General features: G+C 42.2%; 1 protein-coding gene across 14 annotated transcripts in view; it reads right to left on the minus strand.

Annotated features, from left to right (window-relative positions):
• Nucleotides 1–148: 148 nt before the first annotated feature.
• DNAH14 (dynein axonemal heavy chain 14) overlaps nt 149–17,984 on the minus strand; it is a 129,737-nt gene continuing 111,901 nt past the window's right edge. For 11 of the 14 annotated variants that reach the window (XR_014545786.1, XM_083604684.1, XM_083604680.1 and 8 more), the window contains 12 exons: nt 16,484–16,694; nt 14,116–14,218; nt 13,517–13,744; nt 11,988–12,185; nt 9,929–10,128; nt 9,337–9,512; nt 7,033–7,229; nt 5,774–5,886; nt 4,487–4,620; nt 2,867–3,024; nt 1,099–1,245; nt 149–474 (listed from right to left, as the gene is read on the minus strand). Coding sequence is in view for 10 of the 14 variants with exons in the window: in XM_083604684.1 (XP_083460810.1) it covers nt 262–474; nt 1,099–1,245; nt 2,867–3,024; nt 4,487–4,620; nt 5,774–5,886; nt 7,033–7,229; nt 9,337–9,512; nt 9,929–10,128; nt 11,988–12,185; nt 13,517–13,744; nt 14,116–14,218; nt 16,484–16,694 (2,078 nt within the window). In the remaining 4 variants the exon portion in view is untranslated. Of the gene's footprint in view, nt 475–1,098; nt 1,246–2,866; nt 3,025–4,486; nt 4,621–5,773; nt 5,887–7,032; nt 7,230–9,336; nt 9,513–9,928; nt 10,129–11,987; nt 12,186–13,516; nt 13,745–14,115; nt 14,219–16,483; nt 16,695–17,984 lie in introns of those variants that run through there. The other 3 variants (XR_014545785.1, XR_014545787.1, XR_014545788.1) reach the window with 3 other exon arrangements.

Here is a 17,984-nt window from a genome sequence, read left to right on the forward strand (position 1 = left end):
GCGGTAAGCAAGCACTAGAAGTTTATTGCTGGAGCTGAGGAAGTCCAACTTTACCACATGGCTAGCTTGACACACATCAGACTGAACACAAATAAGTTTAATTAACCTGCTACCATGCTTATATAAATAAAGAGAAGATAAATCATAATGAAAACCACAATAAATACTGTTTATTCTTAAGCATCCGTTTACCAAAACCTCAAGTGGTCCAACAGTCTGCAGAGTATCCAAGTTTAAGAGGTAATTATGTTTTAAATTTTCTCAGTCATCTAGTTGGCATAACAGTGCAACACCTCTTGTTATCCAGTGGCTGGGTGCTATAAGACTTGGTAGGTTAACTACTGTTATAAAATTAGTTGATATACCTGTAGAGGACAGTGTTCCTGATCTTTCAGGTGTCCTGTATAGTGGACATTCATAAAGTAGCCAGACTTCTTCCTCCTCTAGACAATGGGGTCTTGCATGGGAGGCCATCTTCAAAAGAGAAGTGTTGATGAATTAATAATACATATTAGCATAACACCGATCTTTTAAATAGACTGTATATGAGAGGAATATGAAAGAGTAGCACGCAAAACATACAATATACAGTATGTGCATGCAACCAATATGCGAAGCAGGAAATCACAGCAAAACATAGGCAAACTTTGCGTATCTGTCTCCTCTTTTAAGGGGGAAGGGGTTCTAGATGTTAGTATGAGCCTCTACCTTCAGCACCCATCTGGTGATGGAGCGGTGGGTGGGCTTTTTTCTACACAAGTAGCCTGACAATGGTTTGCACAAGCACAGCACACTGTTAATTCATCATAGATTCAGAACAGCCAGCCAGATGCACCACAACTGCCATAAACACCAGGCACATGCAACATGGACAAAAACACTTTACAGGTTGAAACTTGGAGTCAGAATAAGGGAGTGGGTGAGAAAAGGAGTGCATGATGTAGTAAAATGATACAACGAAATCAAATGTTTCTCATTTCAGGTATAAATATAAGATTATATAGCTGCTCCCAACTTGCAAAATTTGTATCATTAGTGTTACCTGTTGCCACCCTGAGCTTTTGTTATAACACAGAATGTACATTTTATTTAAATCACCTTTTTTGGCAAAAAATGTATGTCTGGTAGTGGATAAAATCTCTGGTGAAGCTCAGGCTCTTCCAATGTCTTTGTAGTGGGATTCCAGCAAGCACCATCTATGTATAAGCCACAAACTATAACTCCAGTTTCACACCGAGAAGATTCCTGAAAGTCAACAAAAATGATAGATGAATGTCATATAGGGTTTTCTTGTTTCTTTTTAGTCCACCAGACTCCACAAAACCTTCAAAATTTATGACCAGCTATTATGGTGCTGGAGGAGACTCTTGAGAGTCCCATGGACTGCAAGAAGATCAAACCTAGCCATTCTTAAGGAAATCAGCCCTGAGTGCTCACTGGAAGGACAGATCCTGAAGCTGAGGCTCCAATACTTTGGCCCCCTTATGAGAAGAGAAGACTCCCTGGAAAAGACTCTGATGTTGGGAAAGATGGAGGGCACAAGGAGAAGGGGACGATAGAGGATGAGATGGTTGGACAGTGTTCTCGAAGCTACGAACATGAGTTTGACCAAACTGCGGGAGGCAGTGGAAGACAGGAGTGCCTGGCGTGCTCTGGTCCATGGGGTCACGAAGAGTCGGATACAACTAAACAACTAAACAACAACAACAACATGATATAAATGTTTTAAGATAGGGAACTTGACCTGGCTGTCATGGTGTTAGTCTGAGAGGCACCTGACCTACAGGTAGCATTGGCAGGTGGCTCAGTACTACAGTCATACCTCGGAAGTTGAACAGAATCTGTTCTGGAAGTCCTTTCTATTTCCAAAACGTTTGCAAACCGAAGTGCGGCTTCTGATTGGCTACAGCCAATCAGAAGCCGTGAATGCCCTGTTGGACTTTTGGGTTCCAAAGACTTTTCGCATACCAGAACACTCACTTCCGGGTTTGCAGCATTCGGGAGCCAAAACATTTGAATTCGGGATCCAAGGTATGACTGTACTATGTTGATCAAACAAAATCACTATCAACCCAATGGAAAAGGCGTTGTGTATCAATTTTTCATGCATTCAGCAATTAGTGAAGCAATCCTTTACAGAGGTAGAATGACCGCTATTCAGCCTCCGCGACACCATCCTTCACATCTACATTCAGTGGTAATCTGTAAATTACATTTTAACTGATAGGCAACACAGTAAGTTGGTCGTCCTACATGATGCTAAGCATGGCTGAAGCTCAGGAGTAGTCAGTGTGATGCCCTCAAAGTGCATCCCTGGCCATTGGCCATGCCGGCAGAAAATAATGGGAGTTGTAGACCAGCAACATCAGGATAGCACACTGTTGGCTACCACCTCCCTCCCGCTCACCTGCATAGTACTTTTTAAACGGGCAGAAGGAGGCTGGCCCAACAGAATTTGAACTTAAGTAAAGTGTCTCTTGATGCTCGGATTTTTGTGTATGTGTAGAATTACTGAGTCCTGGCAGTAAGTCATTTGAGAGTTGCAGAAAGTGGTTCCTTTTCCTTTGGAAATGAAGTAAATGTGCTTCAGAAGGAAAATACTTCGGCACTGCAGAATTAGAAGGGAATTCACACCCCAACCTGCCCCTGCAACTTTCCCCCATAGGATTTTCTTCTCCATGTTGTTTCAGAAATGTGTTCCAGACACACTTCAATAGTATCTTCCCAATATGATCAGAACATATCACATACATTTTCTCAGTTGTTTTTTTAAAAAACAGTGTATAAGGCCATAACAGTGACTTAGATCAATCATCCAGCTCAATGCTCATTAACCATTATGCTACATGTGCTCTTATTTTCTTACCTTAAATGCTTTGTTTATTATAGCTTCTTTTGCACTGAAAAATCTAAGACTCTGATCTTCATCCTGAACGAATGGAAGAACTTTGTGGATAAAATTAAGAGAATCCACTGGCAATTGTTTCTGCCGAGCGTAATTCTGAAGAACTGCAGTAAGAAATCCTGCAGGAATAAAATACATGTATGAGTGTGTGAGCACATGTTGGAACAAGAGGTGTGAGACTAGGCTTTAGTCAGCTTTAGTTGACTAAAAAGGAAAAAAAATCTTTATCCACTTTCCCCTCACACTATGCATAACCTTATGCACACCTATCATATCCTCTTACTCTTTTTCTTAAACTAGAAAGCCCCAAATGTAATCTTTCTTCATAGGGAAGTTGCTCCAAACCTTTGATAATCTTGGTTGCCCTTTTCTGAACCCTTTTCAGCATTGCAATATGTTTTGTACAAACGTTTAAACATACTGTTGCACGCCACCCCAATCCAAGTGGCGTGAGACTCCAGGGGTACCAGGCCTACTTACCAGGGTCTGTGCCTGTTGGACAATAAGGCACAGAGTAGACTATGGGGTCTTTATGATATAGGCAAGCCCCGATTTGTGCAGGGCTTGTGTTCCAGGTCACTGCATGCTTGCGTGAAATCATGTGTAACTGAAACATCCCATTCTGCCTTCGCCTCACCCTGCCCCGCCCTTTTAGTGAAGTCTTTTATTACATTTCCAGGTCAGTTCTGGGCACAGGAGCCACCTCCTAGGGGCCATGGGGGCTTCGGCCTCCATAGTTGAGGGGGCAGGGTCCCCACAAAAATTGATAGACATTCCCATTCAAATGGTGTGTGCGCACTACGTCATGTAGCCGATTATATAGGGCAGAGCTTACCTGGGCTCCCACAATATTTTATTCAAGTTGGCATCCCTGGTTCTGGGTTTGGCACTGTGCATATTGGTCATGCCTAAAACGGGGGTTGCCTGTATATGGTTTATTTGCACATATATACAACCTGAGTTTAGGATTGGGTGTGAGGACTTCCAGTTTACATTCTAGAAGGGTCCTGTTTCTCTCATGGCTACTATGTTGGGTTCAAACTGTCAATCCACATTGTGCTGTGATTCCCTTTTCTCCAACTTGCAAACTAATTCCCCGAAACAAAACTATTTTTCCTCTTGCTTACATGAGCCCGCTGCAATTCTGAAACTCCTCCCTCCCAACTCTATTGTCTTTTGCTAACTGCCCAGGATGGGGCTCCACCCCTCTGCACCCAGCAGAGAATCTTTGTCTTGTTGATGGCTTCCTGTCACCAGCCAAAATAATCCACAGATGCTACCCAGCACCACAGATCAATAAAATATGTGCCTCAACTGGAAAGCAAATTAAGGGGGCAAGTGGCTGGGGCCTCACTGGCACTGCACTTTGCAGTGCACCAAGCCACCCTATGAGGACTTCTTTATTAAAAAAAAAAAGTTTTGGAAAAAGGGGAGGGGCATGAAATCTGGGGCCTGGCACAAGAGACGAAAGACTCAACCCCTGCTATGCCAACCCCTAACAATGACCTGGTAGGCAGCCACAGTTCCCCACTCCTTATCTACACACTGCTGAAAATAGTAACTGTCCATGAAATTATGTACCTTGTGGAAAGAAGAAAGCTGGAAGCCAAAAGCAGCTGGGGTGTGCCTGAGAGCTGCCATCAAAGGGGTCAAGTTCCTCACCAGGTTGCATAGTTGTTTTGGTTAGCTTCTGAAATACCACTAAATACTGATGCCTTTAAGAATGATAAGTTTAGAAGTATATATTAATTATGGTTTTAAATGGTCAATTATACAATACAATAAATAATGACAATCTGCACTAGCCAAAGGCATAACTACTATAAAAGTACAATCCGTACACATGTAAGAGTAAATATAAGAGTGTCATCATGCAACCCCCCATTGGAGGATTTCTAGTACCGCATCACAATCCTAGATTTTCATAGTCAGGGCTAAGAGCGAAAGGGAAGGCAAATTGCACAACAGCAGTGGCTATGGCATAGCATAGGGAGGAACACTGTGGGGGGTAGTTTAAAATAATGGGAGAGGTCACATTAATTTGGCTGATTAACAGACTATATTCTTGTAAATGTGTTTCTGGGAGGGGGGTTATTGGCTTGGTTTGTTCTTGTTTTTATTATGTACTTTGTGATTTTATTCTGTGAATCACCCTGGGATCTTCAGACGGGTGGTATACAAATTCAGTAAATAAATACTGTAAACTGCAAGCTGGTTCAGTCTGGTGAGACGAGCCACAAGGCTTCAGTAGATCCCACCAATTCCTTCCAGCTGGAGGCATTAACCTGTGAAGAATGCCATCCATTATCCAAACAATGGCCTTTCCGAGGAACGAAAAATGGAATGAGAACAATAAGCATACATAACAGCAGAGGTGGTCCTTTCTCCCTTTCCTGAATGGAGGCAGTTATTTGTGAAGCAGCAGTAGCGCCCAAGGTTTACAGAGATACAAAAAACAACAACTTTAAAGACCCCAAGAGGGGCCTCCTGCACCCCACTACTGATCCAAGAACTACGCAGGTTTCACGGACATAGAATGCCAACTGACTTTTACAGGAAAAATAGAAAATATGGAAGGGAAAGGGAATGGAAGGGAGTGGCTGAGAACTTGAACGGGAGCAGTCCAAATGCCAACACTTTGCTGCAGATCCCACATATGTATCAGGTTCAAAATAGGAAATTGCCTGCACTGGATACGTCATGTTCATAATTGGTTTCTGGATTTCTATAGTAGGTATCAGAAAATTTGCAATTCCAATGTATGTTAACCATGGCATTTTAACCGTGGCAAGAGTACTTGCCAAAGCCATTTCTTTATATTTATATACTTCACCAGAATTTTTACTGTTCCAATATTTTGCATTTTACCTTGATTCCATAAAGGTGATAACTTGTTTAGCCCACATGGAAAAGAAAGTCACTCGTAAAACAAGGTCATCAATCCAGGATCCCAGAGGTTTAAGTGATTTATAGGAATATTGCTGTTATGTAATAGCAGAACAAGCACAATATCATGTTTTTAAAATTTACAAAAATAAAATTGATCATCCATTCTTCCCACTCAGGTAAAAGAGTTGTGTAATCTCCGAGCAGATGCATGCAAAAAACCATTATACAGGACACGGAAACCCTACTCAACCCCTGGCAGCTGGAAATAGTATGGAAAGTAACAGCTTTCTGTAATTTAAAAGATATTGTCCACTTAAGCAGTTTTTTTTTACTATAGAGGCTAGAAACCCACTTTTAAAGAGAAAATAAAAATAGACTGCTGAGATTCTGAAGATGTTAAGAATTACTGCCAGGATTCCATTCTGCTTTTGTGAACTGCTATGGAATCATGGTATCAGGACTAAGGGGGATCAGCTGTCTTGGACCTGATCCTCACCAACAGAGAGGAACTGATTAAAGAAGTAGAAATACTGGGAACCTTGTGACGAAGTAATCATGTCCTCGGGTTTCATGATACTGAGGCAAGGTAAAGCTGAGTGTAGTCGGACATGCATTTTGGACTTTAAGGCAGTTCTATGACTTGAAAACAGAGACTCTGTATGTTACTAAAAAAATAAGGCTGATTTCAAAAAGCTTAAGGATGTAATCTCAGAGCCTCTGTCTATAATCTTGGAAAATTCTTGGATAACAGGTAAGATCCCTGCAGACAGGCAAATTGTGGTTTGTTTCACATGAATAAACCATGATAGCTAATACAACAACAAACCATGATTTGAGGCTAGATAGGGAGTGTAGTTAGTTACAGTGAAACAAATCACAATCTAGGGTTGAGATATAGTATCCCCTTTCTGGTTTTCTTTGGTGGACATGCAGAGACTGCAGCGGGGAAGCAAAGAAAGGGAAATCACATTTGGTGAGCAGAAGTCTGTTCTGCAGGTGGACAGCCACAACTGGGGCTGGAAGTAGACACATCAAAGCAGTGTTTCAGTTAAACGCATTATAAATTTTGTATGAGAAATCAGGTTGGCAAAAATGAAACTCCACAGCGCCACCTTGTGTTGTAGTGTTATAATGCACATACAACACATATAAAGTGCTTTTGGGGGGCCAATGTAGCTAAGTACATAATCTCATCCTAAAAGTTTATTTTTTGATTCACAGAGAAACTGTTCACCTACCTGCCACAGTTCAGGAACTTTGTTTTTCAATACTGAATTATAAAGCTCTTCTAGTGCTGTGGTAAAGATAATCTCGCCTTTGATACCTTGCTGAAGTCCATGTAATGACTGCATTATTATGGATAACAAATGATTATACCTTTTAATCTCCTGATGCAAGACAATTAGCAAAGTTGAACTCATAAAAGAACTAGGACCTACAATAGAAAATAAGACCCACTGGTTATCTCACTGATAGGTAGAGCAAGTTAGCTGCATCAAGCTGCAAATTTGGGGCACTACTAAAAGGCAGAAAACTGTCAATAATATACAAATATTATTGTATTTTTTTCTTAGAGAGGGGACACTATTTGGATCTTCTGCTTCTGGCATATTGGTCAGTACCAACTTACAGTATTTACTTATTTAAAACATTTTTAGGGAACCTTTCCAGACAAGTCCTCTAAAAGCAGCATACAACAAAAAACACAAAACTGAATAACTGCAAAATTATTATTAAAGTTTTAAAATTACAAAAACTTGTCTTTAAGAAAAAACACTGAAAAAATATCAAACAGTCAACATAAAATAAGTGTCATTAACCAGAGTAATAAAGCAATAAATTAACAGCATATTCAATAAAGAACATCAATTAAAAGTAGTTAGAAACATAGTTGTTAAAAGGCTTAACCAAGAGAGAAGGTGTTTGCCTACAGACACACACCCCTGAGCAAATTCTGGACTAATTCTTATGCATTTAGTTCCAAGATATTCCAGCTGTGACACAATGCCATAAATTCCTCCTGCTTCCATGTAAGAATACTCACTGCCAACACTCAGTATCAAATTGCTAATTAGGAGAAATCACCTAATCTTAGATGTTGGAGTGCTATATATTTTATCATTATTTGTTGATTTTATTCCTCATTATGTATTCACAACAATAATAAACAGACCAGAACTATATATACGTATATTCCTTCTCCGGCGGGCTAGGGACAAAGGTGAGAGCTGTTTCCTAGTTCTGCTGGATCTCTCAGCGGCCTTTGATAATGGTATCCATAACATCCTTCTGGACCGTCTTCAGGGGCTGGGAGCTGGAGGCACTGTCATACAGTGGTTCCGCTCCTTCCTCCTGGGCCGTGTTCAGAAAGTGGTGGTGGGGGATGAGTGTTCAGACCCCTGGGCTCTCACTTGTGGGGTGCCTCAGGGTTCTGTCCTCTCCCCCATGCTTTTCAACATTTACATGCAGCCGCTGGGAGAGATCATCAGGAGGTTTGGGCTGGGTGTTCATCAGTATGCGGATGATACCCAGCTCTACCTCTCTTTTAAATCAGAACCAGTGAAGGCGGTGAAGGTCCTGTGTGAGTGTCTGGAGGCGGTTGGAGGATGGATGGCGGCTAACAGATTGAGGTTGAATCCTGACAAGACAGAAGTACTGTTTTTGGGGGACAGGAGGCGGGCAGGTGTGGAGGATTCCCTGGTCCTGAATGGGGTAACTGTGCCCCTGAAGGACCAGGTGCGCAGCCTGGGAGTCATTTTGGACTCACAGCTGTCCATGGAGGCACAGGTCAAACCTGTGTCCAGGGCAGCTGTTTACCAGCTCCATCTGGTACGTAGGCTGAGACCCTATCTGCCTGCGGACTGTCTCGCCAGAGTGGTGCATGCTCTGGTTATCTCCTGCTTGGACTACTGCAATGCACTCTATGTGGGGCTACCTTTGAAGGTGACTCGGAAACTACAACTAATCCAGAATGCGGCAGCTAGACTGGTGACTGGGGGCGGCCGCCGAGACCATATAACACCGGTCTTGAAAGACCTACATTGGCTCCCAGTACGTTTCCGAGCACAATTCAAAGTGTTGGTGCTGACCTTTAAAGCCCTAAACGGCCTCGGTCCAGTATACCTGAAGGAGCGTCTCCACCCACATCATTCTGCCCGGACACTGAGGTCCAGCGCCGAGGGCCTTCTGGCGGTTTCCTCATTGCGAGAAGCAAAGCTACAGGGAACCAGGCAGAGGGCCTTCTCGGTAGTGGCGCCCGCCCTGTGGAATGCCCTTCCAGCAGATGTCAAAGCGATAAACAACTACCTGACATTCAGAAGACATCTTAAGGCAGCCCTGTTCAGGGAAGTTTTTAACGTGTGATATTTTACTGTATTTTTGGTTTCTATGGAAACCGCCCAGAGTGGCTGGGGAGGCCCAGCCAGATGGGCGGGGTATAAATAATAAATTATTATTATTATTATTATTATTATTATTATTATTATTATTATTGCAAGATAAAGCTAATTTTAATTTTATATTATGTGAATCAAAGTTCTGACCTTTTGCAACCTTTGCAAGTGCAGCCCAAACTGAGCCTGACTTGAAGCTTTCAAATGTAACTTTTTCTTTGGGTTCAGTTTCAGGTGTCTGTCCCATAACTTCTACAGTCAGTGGTAGCCTAATTTGAATGTCAGATGCCATTTCCAATACTATTTCATCTGGAGTCTTTCTGCCACTAAAACAAACAGATAAACACCCAATGTCTTAAGAGTTATCAATCAATATCAATCAAGTTAATGCCCCCCTTGTTTCACTGCATGTTGCTCATTGTTCGTTGTCAAATAAATAATCCTAGGCATTCTTTGTGGGGTAGTGCACCTGATTTTGCATATCACAGCACATATGCAAAAATTGGTTAATGCTAATATTCTCATGTTTATGTTGTCAATCCCACATTTAACTCCAATAAGGTGGTGGGGAAATGAACAACAAAAGGAAATTACAAGAGGTGAGAAGCTGCAATGAGTGGAGTCAGTAATGGGATCTTTTCTCTTCTCTGTTCTGTGTGAGGTTAGGGGACTTAAGCATGCTTAACTCTGTTAGTTTGTGGTCATATTCCAGAAACAGAAAAAGAAATCTCCAAAGAGTGACCTGATGATGAGAGTGTCTGTAGTCATTGCTGGTTGAGTCCTGGCAACTGACTCAATAAATAACTGTGCTTCAGACTTTAGGTATGCTCTTTCTGCACAATGATGCATTCCAAAGAGTTCTGGAGAATCGCTCTCCGGAAGAGATCGTAGATAGGCTCTGCAGTCTTTCAAAGTATCTTTTTCAGATATGGGTTGATACACCTGCAAAACCAATTAAAAATGCTTTTCATCTACTAATGTCTTCAGCCCACATCCTCACAGGAGAACACTAGAAACCCAATAGAGCCATTGTTCAAGGTAGATCAGAATTCACCTTCAAGAATAGATCCATACAAAATAAGTTTGCTCACAAAGCTAGGGAACATTGCATCGGTAGGAATGTCAAGTATATTCTGAATGATATTTATTTCCTAGTATAGGCCTATGAACTTTCACAGGCAGGATAGAATAGAATAGAATAGAATAGAATTTTATTATTACGGTCACAGACCAGTTCCGGGTCACTTACAATATCAGGAAAATCATAAAACACAACAGGAATACATTGAATTGCAATTGGGTATAACAGAGACAATTCAGATATAGTGGCAGTTAAATAATATATTAAATCTTGATCACTAAAATATAACCTAAAATTTTCATTTAAAACCTTAATAATTTTGGTAGTACAGCTTGTTCCCTAAGTTTTATGGCAGTCGCACAGAATTTGGCCACCCTTAGTGTAATCTCTAGATCCTTGTCCTCTACCAGGAGTTTTAGACATTGAAGTTCGGACCCATTTGCAGATTTTTGTATAACAGGAGTGATAAATACTGAGCGTATATCCCCGTAGAAACGGCAGCGTAACAAGACATGAGAGACAGTTTCTACCTCCATCAAGCCGCAGGGGCAGACTCCTTCCACGTATGGTTTACCCTCAAATCTGCCCTGCAATAAGGCAGATGGTAGCATGTTGCACAGGCAGGATGTATGTGCTTTGGGAGATGGAGAGGTAGGAGCTGCCACCCAAAGTGGCAAGACAAGCCAGTGTTTCATTGGGGGGGGGGTGTGCTGCACCTCCAGCCGTTTCACTGCCAGCATTAGTGCCACCACTCCCCCACACCATCATGCACCCCCCTCTCCCAACTGGAACAGGCACCCCCCACTGCCACTTCCTGCCTCTTGCCACCAGGAACCTGGCACTCAGTACTTGCCACTGCCAAGCGCTTACCGCTGCTAGGTGCTCCTTGGCCCTGATGGCTGCAGTGGCACACTCTTCTACTTGCCCTTGGGCCACCATCTTGCTTCTGCTCACCCTCTTCAGGGCAGCCCAGCGGTGAGTAGAGGAGCATGCAACCATCATCCATGAGCACACCTCTGGGGTTGAGGAGCAGGAGGCAGCAAGCAAGTGCCAGTCGCCAGGTGGGGGGGGGCAGGAGGTGGGGGACAGCACTGGGGTTTTTGCTTCTAGTGGAAAGACGTCCTGGGCTGTCCCTGGTTATCAAATATGTCTGAACTCAGGGAATTCACTCTATGAGAAGAAACAAGGTTCTGAAACCATGGTTTGAGCCTGACTGGCTAGAGCATATGAGAGTTTAAATGACCAGAGTTCCCTGAGTCCAGTCATAACAGTTTTCCCATGGCTAGTTCTGCCTCTTTTTCTCTTGGCAGTGTATATTGGGTTCCAGTCTAGAGAGAGACAGAGGCATTAAGATGCTCGTAGGTGAGCGATGTCTCTGCAGTGCAGAGCTGTCCATGAAAAAAAAGTCTTTTGGACCAAAATGTACAAAACAGCCAAAGTAAGAGTATCACATCTGACACTTAGACCCTTTTTGACTACAGTTTTGTAACAGGGAACTGTGGTTAGTTTAAAATTACAGCAGAAAGTTTTTAATCATCTTTTGCACGCAAAAGAGGGACACAGGTGAGAAGGGAGCGTAAAATGTGATCCTAAGTCTTGCATGCACATACAGTAGTAGGAAACCACCATTTCCTGTTAGGGCTGAACCAACTCTTTATATAACAATGTACAGGTTGTTAAAGTGCTGTAAAATAATGAAAAAAGAAATGGCTTCCCCTACCCAATCAGTAGTGTAAGCAAAGTCCTCTTGCAATACAGAAGGGTTATAGAAATTATCCAAAATGTTAAGAATGCACCGACGATCCCAATTATCAGTTACACGGCCTCCATATGTTACTTCGCCAGTCATATAACGCAGTGCTTCCCAAGGAATCTTCTTTTGATTCCCAAGAAGAATCTCCAGCACCTGGATCGAAATCTTGGGAAGAAAATTTGAAAAAAGGTATTTTCTATTGTAGCATTATTGCTGTGGTTATGTCTTGTCACTACATTTCCTTTTTTTTAAGAGACAAGCACTATGATCCAAAGAATGATGCGACTAGCTTTGGACTTGCGTGTCCTGAGATGTAACTATCTGTACCATATGACAAACTATTTTTTTGAAACTGAGATGAATTTAAAGAACAAGAAGACATAGAATGAGGGTGTATTGCTTAAAGGAAAAAAATATATAAAAGGCATGCCCAATCTATTATAATTTTCTGAAGCGTTACTTTAAATGGATAGCAGACTACGTGAAGCACTTCTAGGTGTAAATGCTTCATTCACTAGTCCTTTTGCTGGTACTGTAAACAAGACATGTATTTAGTGTCCTTTGTGGCTGGGTCTTGTCACAGGGGTATGCAAGGGGTGTGCCCAAGCATTCCCTAAAGTTTTTTTTAAAAAAAACAACAACTGGGGATCATGGCAACGAGGAGAGTAAAGAGTATAACTTACAGGGAAATGGGGGTGGGGGAGGAAGAGGCAGGAGGCAAGAAGCACACAGATAAGAGATGCATGCAGATTTAAAGGTTTGGAAAGGACCTAGAATGGATTTTCAGCTTCTGCCTGTGTCTGTCTCTGGATTGTGGTGATGGAGTGACTGGCTCCAACAGCAGCGGTAAGTGGGGAGGAGGAGGGGCAAATCATCTCACCACCACTTTCAGAGACAGATGCAGGCAAAAGCTGGCCTTTTTCTTCTGCCTGCGCCTTTCTCTTATAGCTCTGTCTCCACCTGAGCTCCACTCGCCACCTTCTGTGGAGAGAGATCCATGGGGGTGACAGGATGCTTTTGTAATGTGCAAGCAAGGAGGAGAAGGATAATTACAGTGAGGTGACTGAGGAGTTTAAGCCCATAACACTAGGTGAGTGACATTAATTCTCTAGGACAGGAAGATGAAGAAACTTTAATCTGTTTTCGTCAATTTTGGTTAGTGCATCTGGTTCAAGATAAAAATAATCAGAAATGACTGTATCTATACACTTGGTTATCACTACAGCAGAAATTTGGTATTTTGCTTCCATTGTTTAAGCTGGTACTTATTAAGTACACATTTAGTGTTAATTTAAAAATAATAATAATTAAATTTTCATTTCTTTGTGAATAGTGGGTAAGGCTTGGCAGTTCCTTGCTTCTGTATCTGCTAGATTTATGGAGGAGTGGATGCACTACTAGGCGCAGTTTGGAAATTATGGTTATAATAGATATTATTTTAAGATGATACTATTTACAATCATGCTTTTATTTAGGTCTGGAAGACTTCCTCTTACCTCTAAATCTGAAGAATTAAATTCATATGGAATGTTCCAGCCCAAAGCTCCATATTTCTTTCTTTCATGAACTACAGCACTGAAGAAGCACAGACTGAACAGCAACCTTTTCCATGATGGCCCACAGGTGGTGGTGTTGAATACAGCTTCCGTTACTATTTCAGTACCGCTTACTCCAAATGTTTGAAGAAGTGTTCCCTTTAGTCCATGGGGAGGTTCTATTACAATCTTTAGAAAATAAGTAGGACAGTTTATGAATAAAACAAGCAGACTTCAGCAAAATAAATATATTACCTTCTAGTGAATCACTGAAAGATTATTGTAAATACATTTCATTACATGGAAGTTCTCTGAAAGCAGCTGGACTTTCCTTTAGCTGGATGTAATTCTGAGACAGGTATATTCATGTCCCAGTGAAATCAACAGAGTATAACTCTTCTACCAAGATGTTGGTTAATTTGCTTTTGAAATACTCTACCCTCCCATAACAACAAGGCAACTTATGTAACACAGCCGCTCAGGTGTGCAGGCCAACTGGTTGTTTGAATTATGGCATCTGAACCATCCTCTCTAATTGAAGGGATTACTTTAAATCTTACCTTAAGGCCCTTCCGCAAGATAGGTATAGGGAAAGATGGATCTGGCGTTGAACTCAACCAGAGTCTAAACTGAGGGTCTATATTTGTCTGTGATTGAGTAAATCTGTAGATAGAACAAATTTTGTAACACCACCACTGTCTAAAAACAGATTATGAAGTTGTACTGCACGGCGTTCAATTTTATTTAACCAAGAATTCATCTTTACAAGAAGTGGTATAACAACAACTGTACACATACCTACAAAAGCAGCTGTATCTCACAACCCACTTACATATATATAATTACTACTACTTATTTTTATTATAATAAATTTTTATATTGATTATTTGCCAAAATGGCTTCTGAGTGGTTTACAAATATAAAACCAATTATAAAAATGATAAAATTATAAAATTATAAAATTATAAAAATAAAAGTAAATGTAAAGGGACCCCTTTAAAGAAGGCTGATCATCGAAGAATTGATGCTTTTGAATTATGGTGCTGGAGGAGACTCTTGAGAGTCCCGTGGACTGCAAGAAGATCAAACCGATCCATTCTGAAGGAAATCAGCCCTGAGTGCTCACTGGAAGGACAGATCATGAAGCTGAGGCTCCAATACTTTGGCCACCTCATGAGAAGAGAAGACTCCCTGGAAAAGACCCTGATGTTGGGAAAGATGGAGGGCACAAGGAGAAGGGGACGACAGAGGACAAGATGGTTGGATGGTGTTCTCGAAGCTACCAACATGAGTTTGACCAAACTGCGGGAGGCAGTGGAGGACAGAAGTGCCTGGCGTGCTCTGGTCCATGGGGTCACGAAGAGTCGGACACGACTAAACGACTAAACAACAATAACAAAAGGGACCCCTGACCATTAGGTCCAGTTGTGGCTGACTCTGGGGTTGCAGCGCTCATCTCGCTTTATTGGCTGAGGGAGCCGGCGTACAGCTTCTGGGTCATGTGGATAGCATGACTAAGCTGCTTCCGGCGAACCAGAGCAACACACGGAAACACTGTTTACCTTCCCGCCAGAGCAGTACCTACTTGCACTATGACGTGCTTTCGAACTGCTAGGTTGGCAGGAGCAGGGACCGAGCAACGGGAGCTCACCCCGTCGCAGGGATTCGAACCACCAACCTTCTGATTGGCAAGTCCTAGGCTCTGTGGTTTAACCCACAGCGCCATCCCACTAAAAGAGTGTAACAGTTAAAACAGCATTAAAAGGGTTACAACAGGAGGATCAGGTCAATGCATCAGGAGAATGCTTGTCTAAACAGGTTGTCTTCAAGAGCTGGCACAATGTGACTATAGATGGGGCCTCTTGCATTTCAGCAGGGAGACCATTACACAAACTATTGCTACTCCCCCAGTGAAAAAAGATGAAGTGTTCTTTTTTAATTGTAAATTGCTTCAGAAATGCGGAAACTGAATTTAAAAGTGGAAAAATGAGAAACTGAGAAAACAAAAATTGACAGATCCTTCCATCCCTGTGTAAGACTAACACTTCTCAATCAGACCAAAAGTTTATCTTGTTTTGCATTCTGTTCTCACAGAAACCAACCAGATAGGAAGTCGACAACCAAGACATGAGTGCTGCAGCACCTCCCACTCATATTCCCAGGAACTGGTATTCAGAGACCTATTACTTCTGATAAGGGAGGTAATATACACCTAATAGGGACGCGGGTGGCGCTGTAGGTTAATCAAAGTGCAAGTAGATAAATAGGTACCGCTCCGCCGGGAAGGTAAATGGCGTTTCCGTGCGCTGCTCTGGTTCGCCAGAAGCGGCTTAGTCATGCTGGCCACATGACCCGGAAGCTGTACACCGGCTCCCTCGGCCAATAAAGCGAGATGAGCGCCACAACCCCAGAGTCTGTCACGACTGGACCTAATGATCAGGGGTCCTTTTACCTTTACCTATATAGCTAATTGATAGCATTTTCTTCCATGAATTTGTGTGATCTCTTTTTAAAGCCATCCATCTTAGATCCTTGAGCTAAGTGGAGAAAATTGTTCAATATAGACTACTCTCTATTAATTGAGTGATAGTCAGCATAATTCCCTAGCAGTAATTTAATTCAGCTTCAGGCCAGCTCAAAAGAACTGGTGAATAGCTGCAGAACAGAAATGAGCAACCTATGGCTGTCCAGATGTTGTTAAGACTCGGATTCCTATCAGCTTCAGCCAGCATACCCAATGGTCAGGAAAGCAGGGAGTTCAGAAAGTGGTTGAGAATGAGAAGGCAATTAATAAATCAAAGGTAATAATAATAAAAAACTGTATTTGATTCCTACAAGTCAAATGGTGCAATAATGCCAGCCTACTCTGGTCCTCACTCATCTGAACAAAATTGCATATACAAATAAATGCTAGGGGAAAACACTTACGATTCAACAATTTTGCAGAGTCTGGGCATAAACGAAGCCGCAAGATGACAATTCTGGAGGAATACCCACTGTCCCTGCAGTATACTTGATTTATATATCAAATCTTCAGCTTTGCTCCCTTGACCACGTCCCAGAGATATCATTTTCACATGCCGTGTACTTCCTTTTATTTCCTGGGCAAGGCGTAGAAAGAGAGCCGCAATATCTACACCTGTGTAGCATACATAATAATACTGTTTTATTCCCACATCCATAAACCTATTATATTGGGTCAATGAAAAGGTATGCATATAATACTTTATGTAAAATGTATGCTGCTCTACAGAAGAATGAGCAGACCTAACATAGTATTCTGTATTGCATCATTAACACGATGCCACAGAATGAAATGACTAGATGGTTTTAAAGGGGGGAAATAATTTGGCATCTCTTTTTTTGTGTTTGCCTGCTATCAGTTTCAGGCTGTTGTGCACAAATTTACAGTGCACACTTACTTGGAAATAATAGACCTCAGTGGGAAATATCTGTGTAAACATGAACATGATTCCGCTGTAGAAACTAAGTAGGATAATGCAGAGGCATGGACCATCTATAAAACAAATAAACTTTTCAATACAATTTATGCCATTGTTATACACTTTACACTAACATATCCAAACCAGCTAAGTGACTGTATTAAATTTTATTACTTTCAATTGACTAGTAACAACTAGCACCAATTAGATTGGGCCATATATTTTCTTCCTATGTTTTATTCCTATATACATAAAAATGTAAGGCGGTTGTCATGCTGCAGTTTGCATGGCCATCAACAGGCAGCCACACAAACTCCAGCTTGACAACAGAATAGCAGGCAGGCAAGGGAGAGAGCAAGCAAGCAGTGTGGGCAGCAGGTGGCCCAGGTGAGCTATTTAATGGAGCGGGGAGGCACTTTGGCAAACCACTATCTGAAGCACCTCTCCCTCCTTTAAATGTGGTGGGGTCTGGGGTGAACTGTGGGGGGGGAGGTGCTTGGAGGGAGCTGGGGGGGGGGGTTGGGTGAGGTGTAAAGAGAGAAGAGTTTGCTCAGGTATGAAGGGAGCAGGGATTGGCCAGGTGTCAAGTAAGGTGGCTGGCAAAGGGATTGGCAGGGTTGCCAAGTGAAGCAAGCAGGGTCAGCAGCGCATGGTATACTCATATAAATATAGAGAAGGGCAAAGCAATCAAACCCACCCCCTTTTACAGGACTGGCGAGGGGGTTTGATTAGGTAGAAGTGACCCTCTGCCCAACTCTCCCAGTTTAGCTGGACTCCCACTGGCCACTAAATTTGCAAGTGGGTGCAGTGTTCTGAGAGTAGGGCTGAACTGCCCCAGGATCTGCTGGATCTCAAGTGTATCTTACTGCCATAATGTGAAGGCATCAGGTCTGAGTACTGTGTCAGACTGAAGCTGGAGAAGTGTTTGGGTCCAGATTTGGCCAGATTGTCCTCCCCTTCTTCCACTGCAGTCTTCGTGTGTGGCA

This window comes from Podarcis filfolensis, assembly GCF_964270895.1.
Source record: "Podarcis filfolensis genome assembly, chromosome: 3".
NCBI lineage: Eukaryota > Metazoa > Chordata > Lepidosauria > Squamata > Lacertidae > Podarcis > Podarcis filfolensis.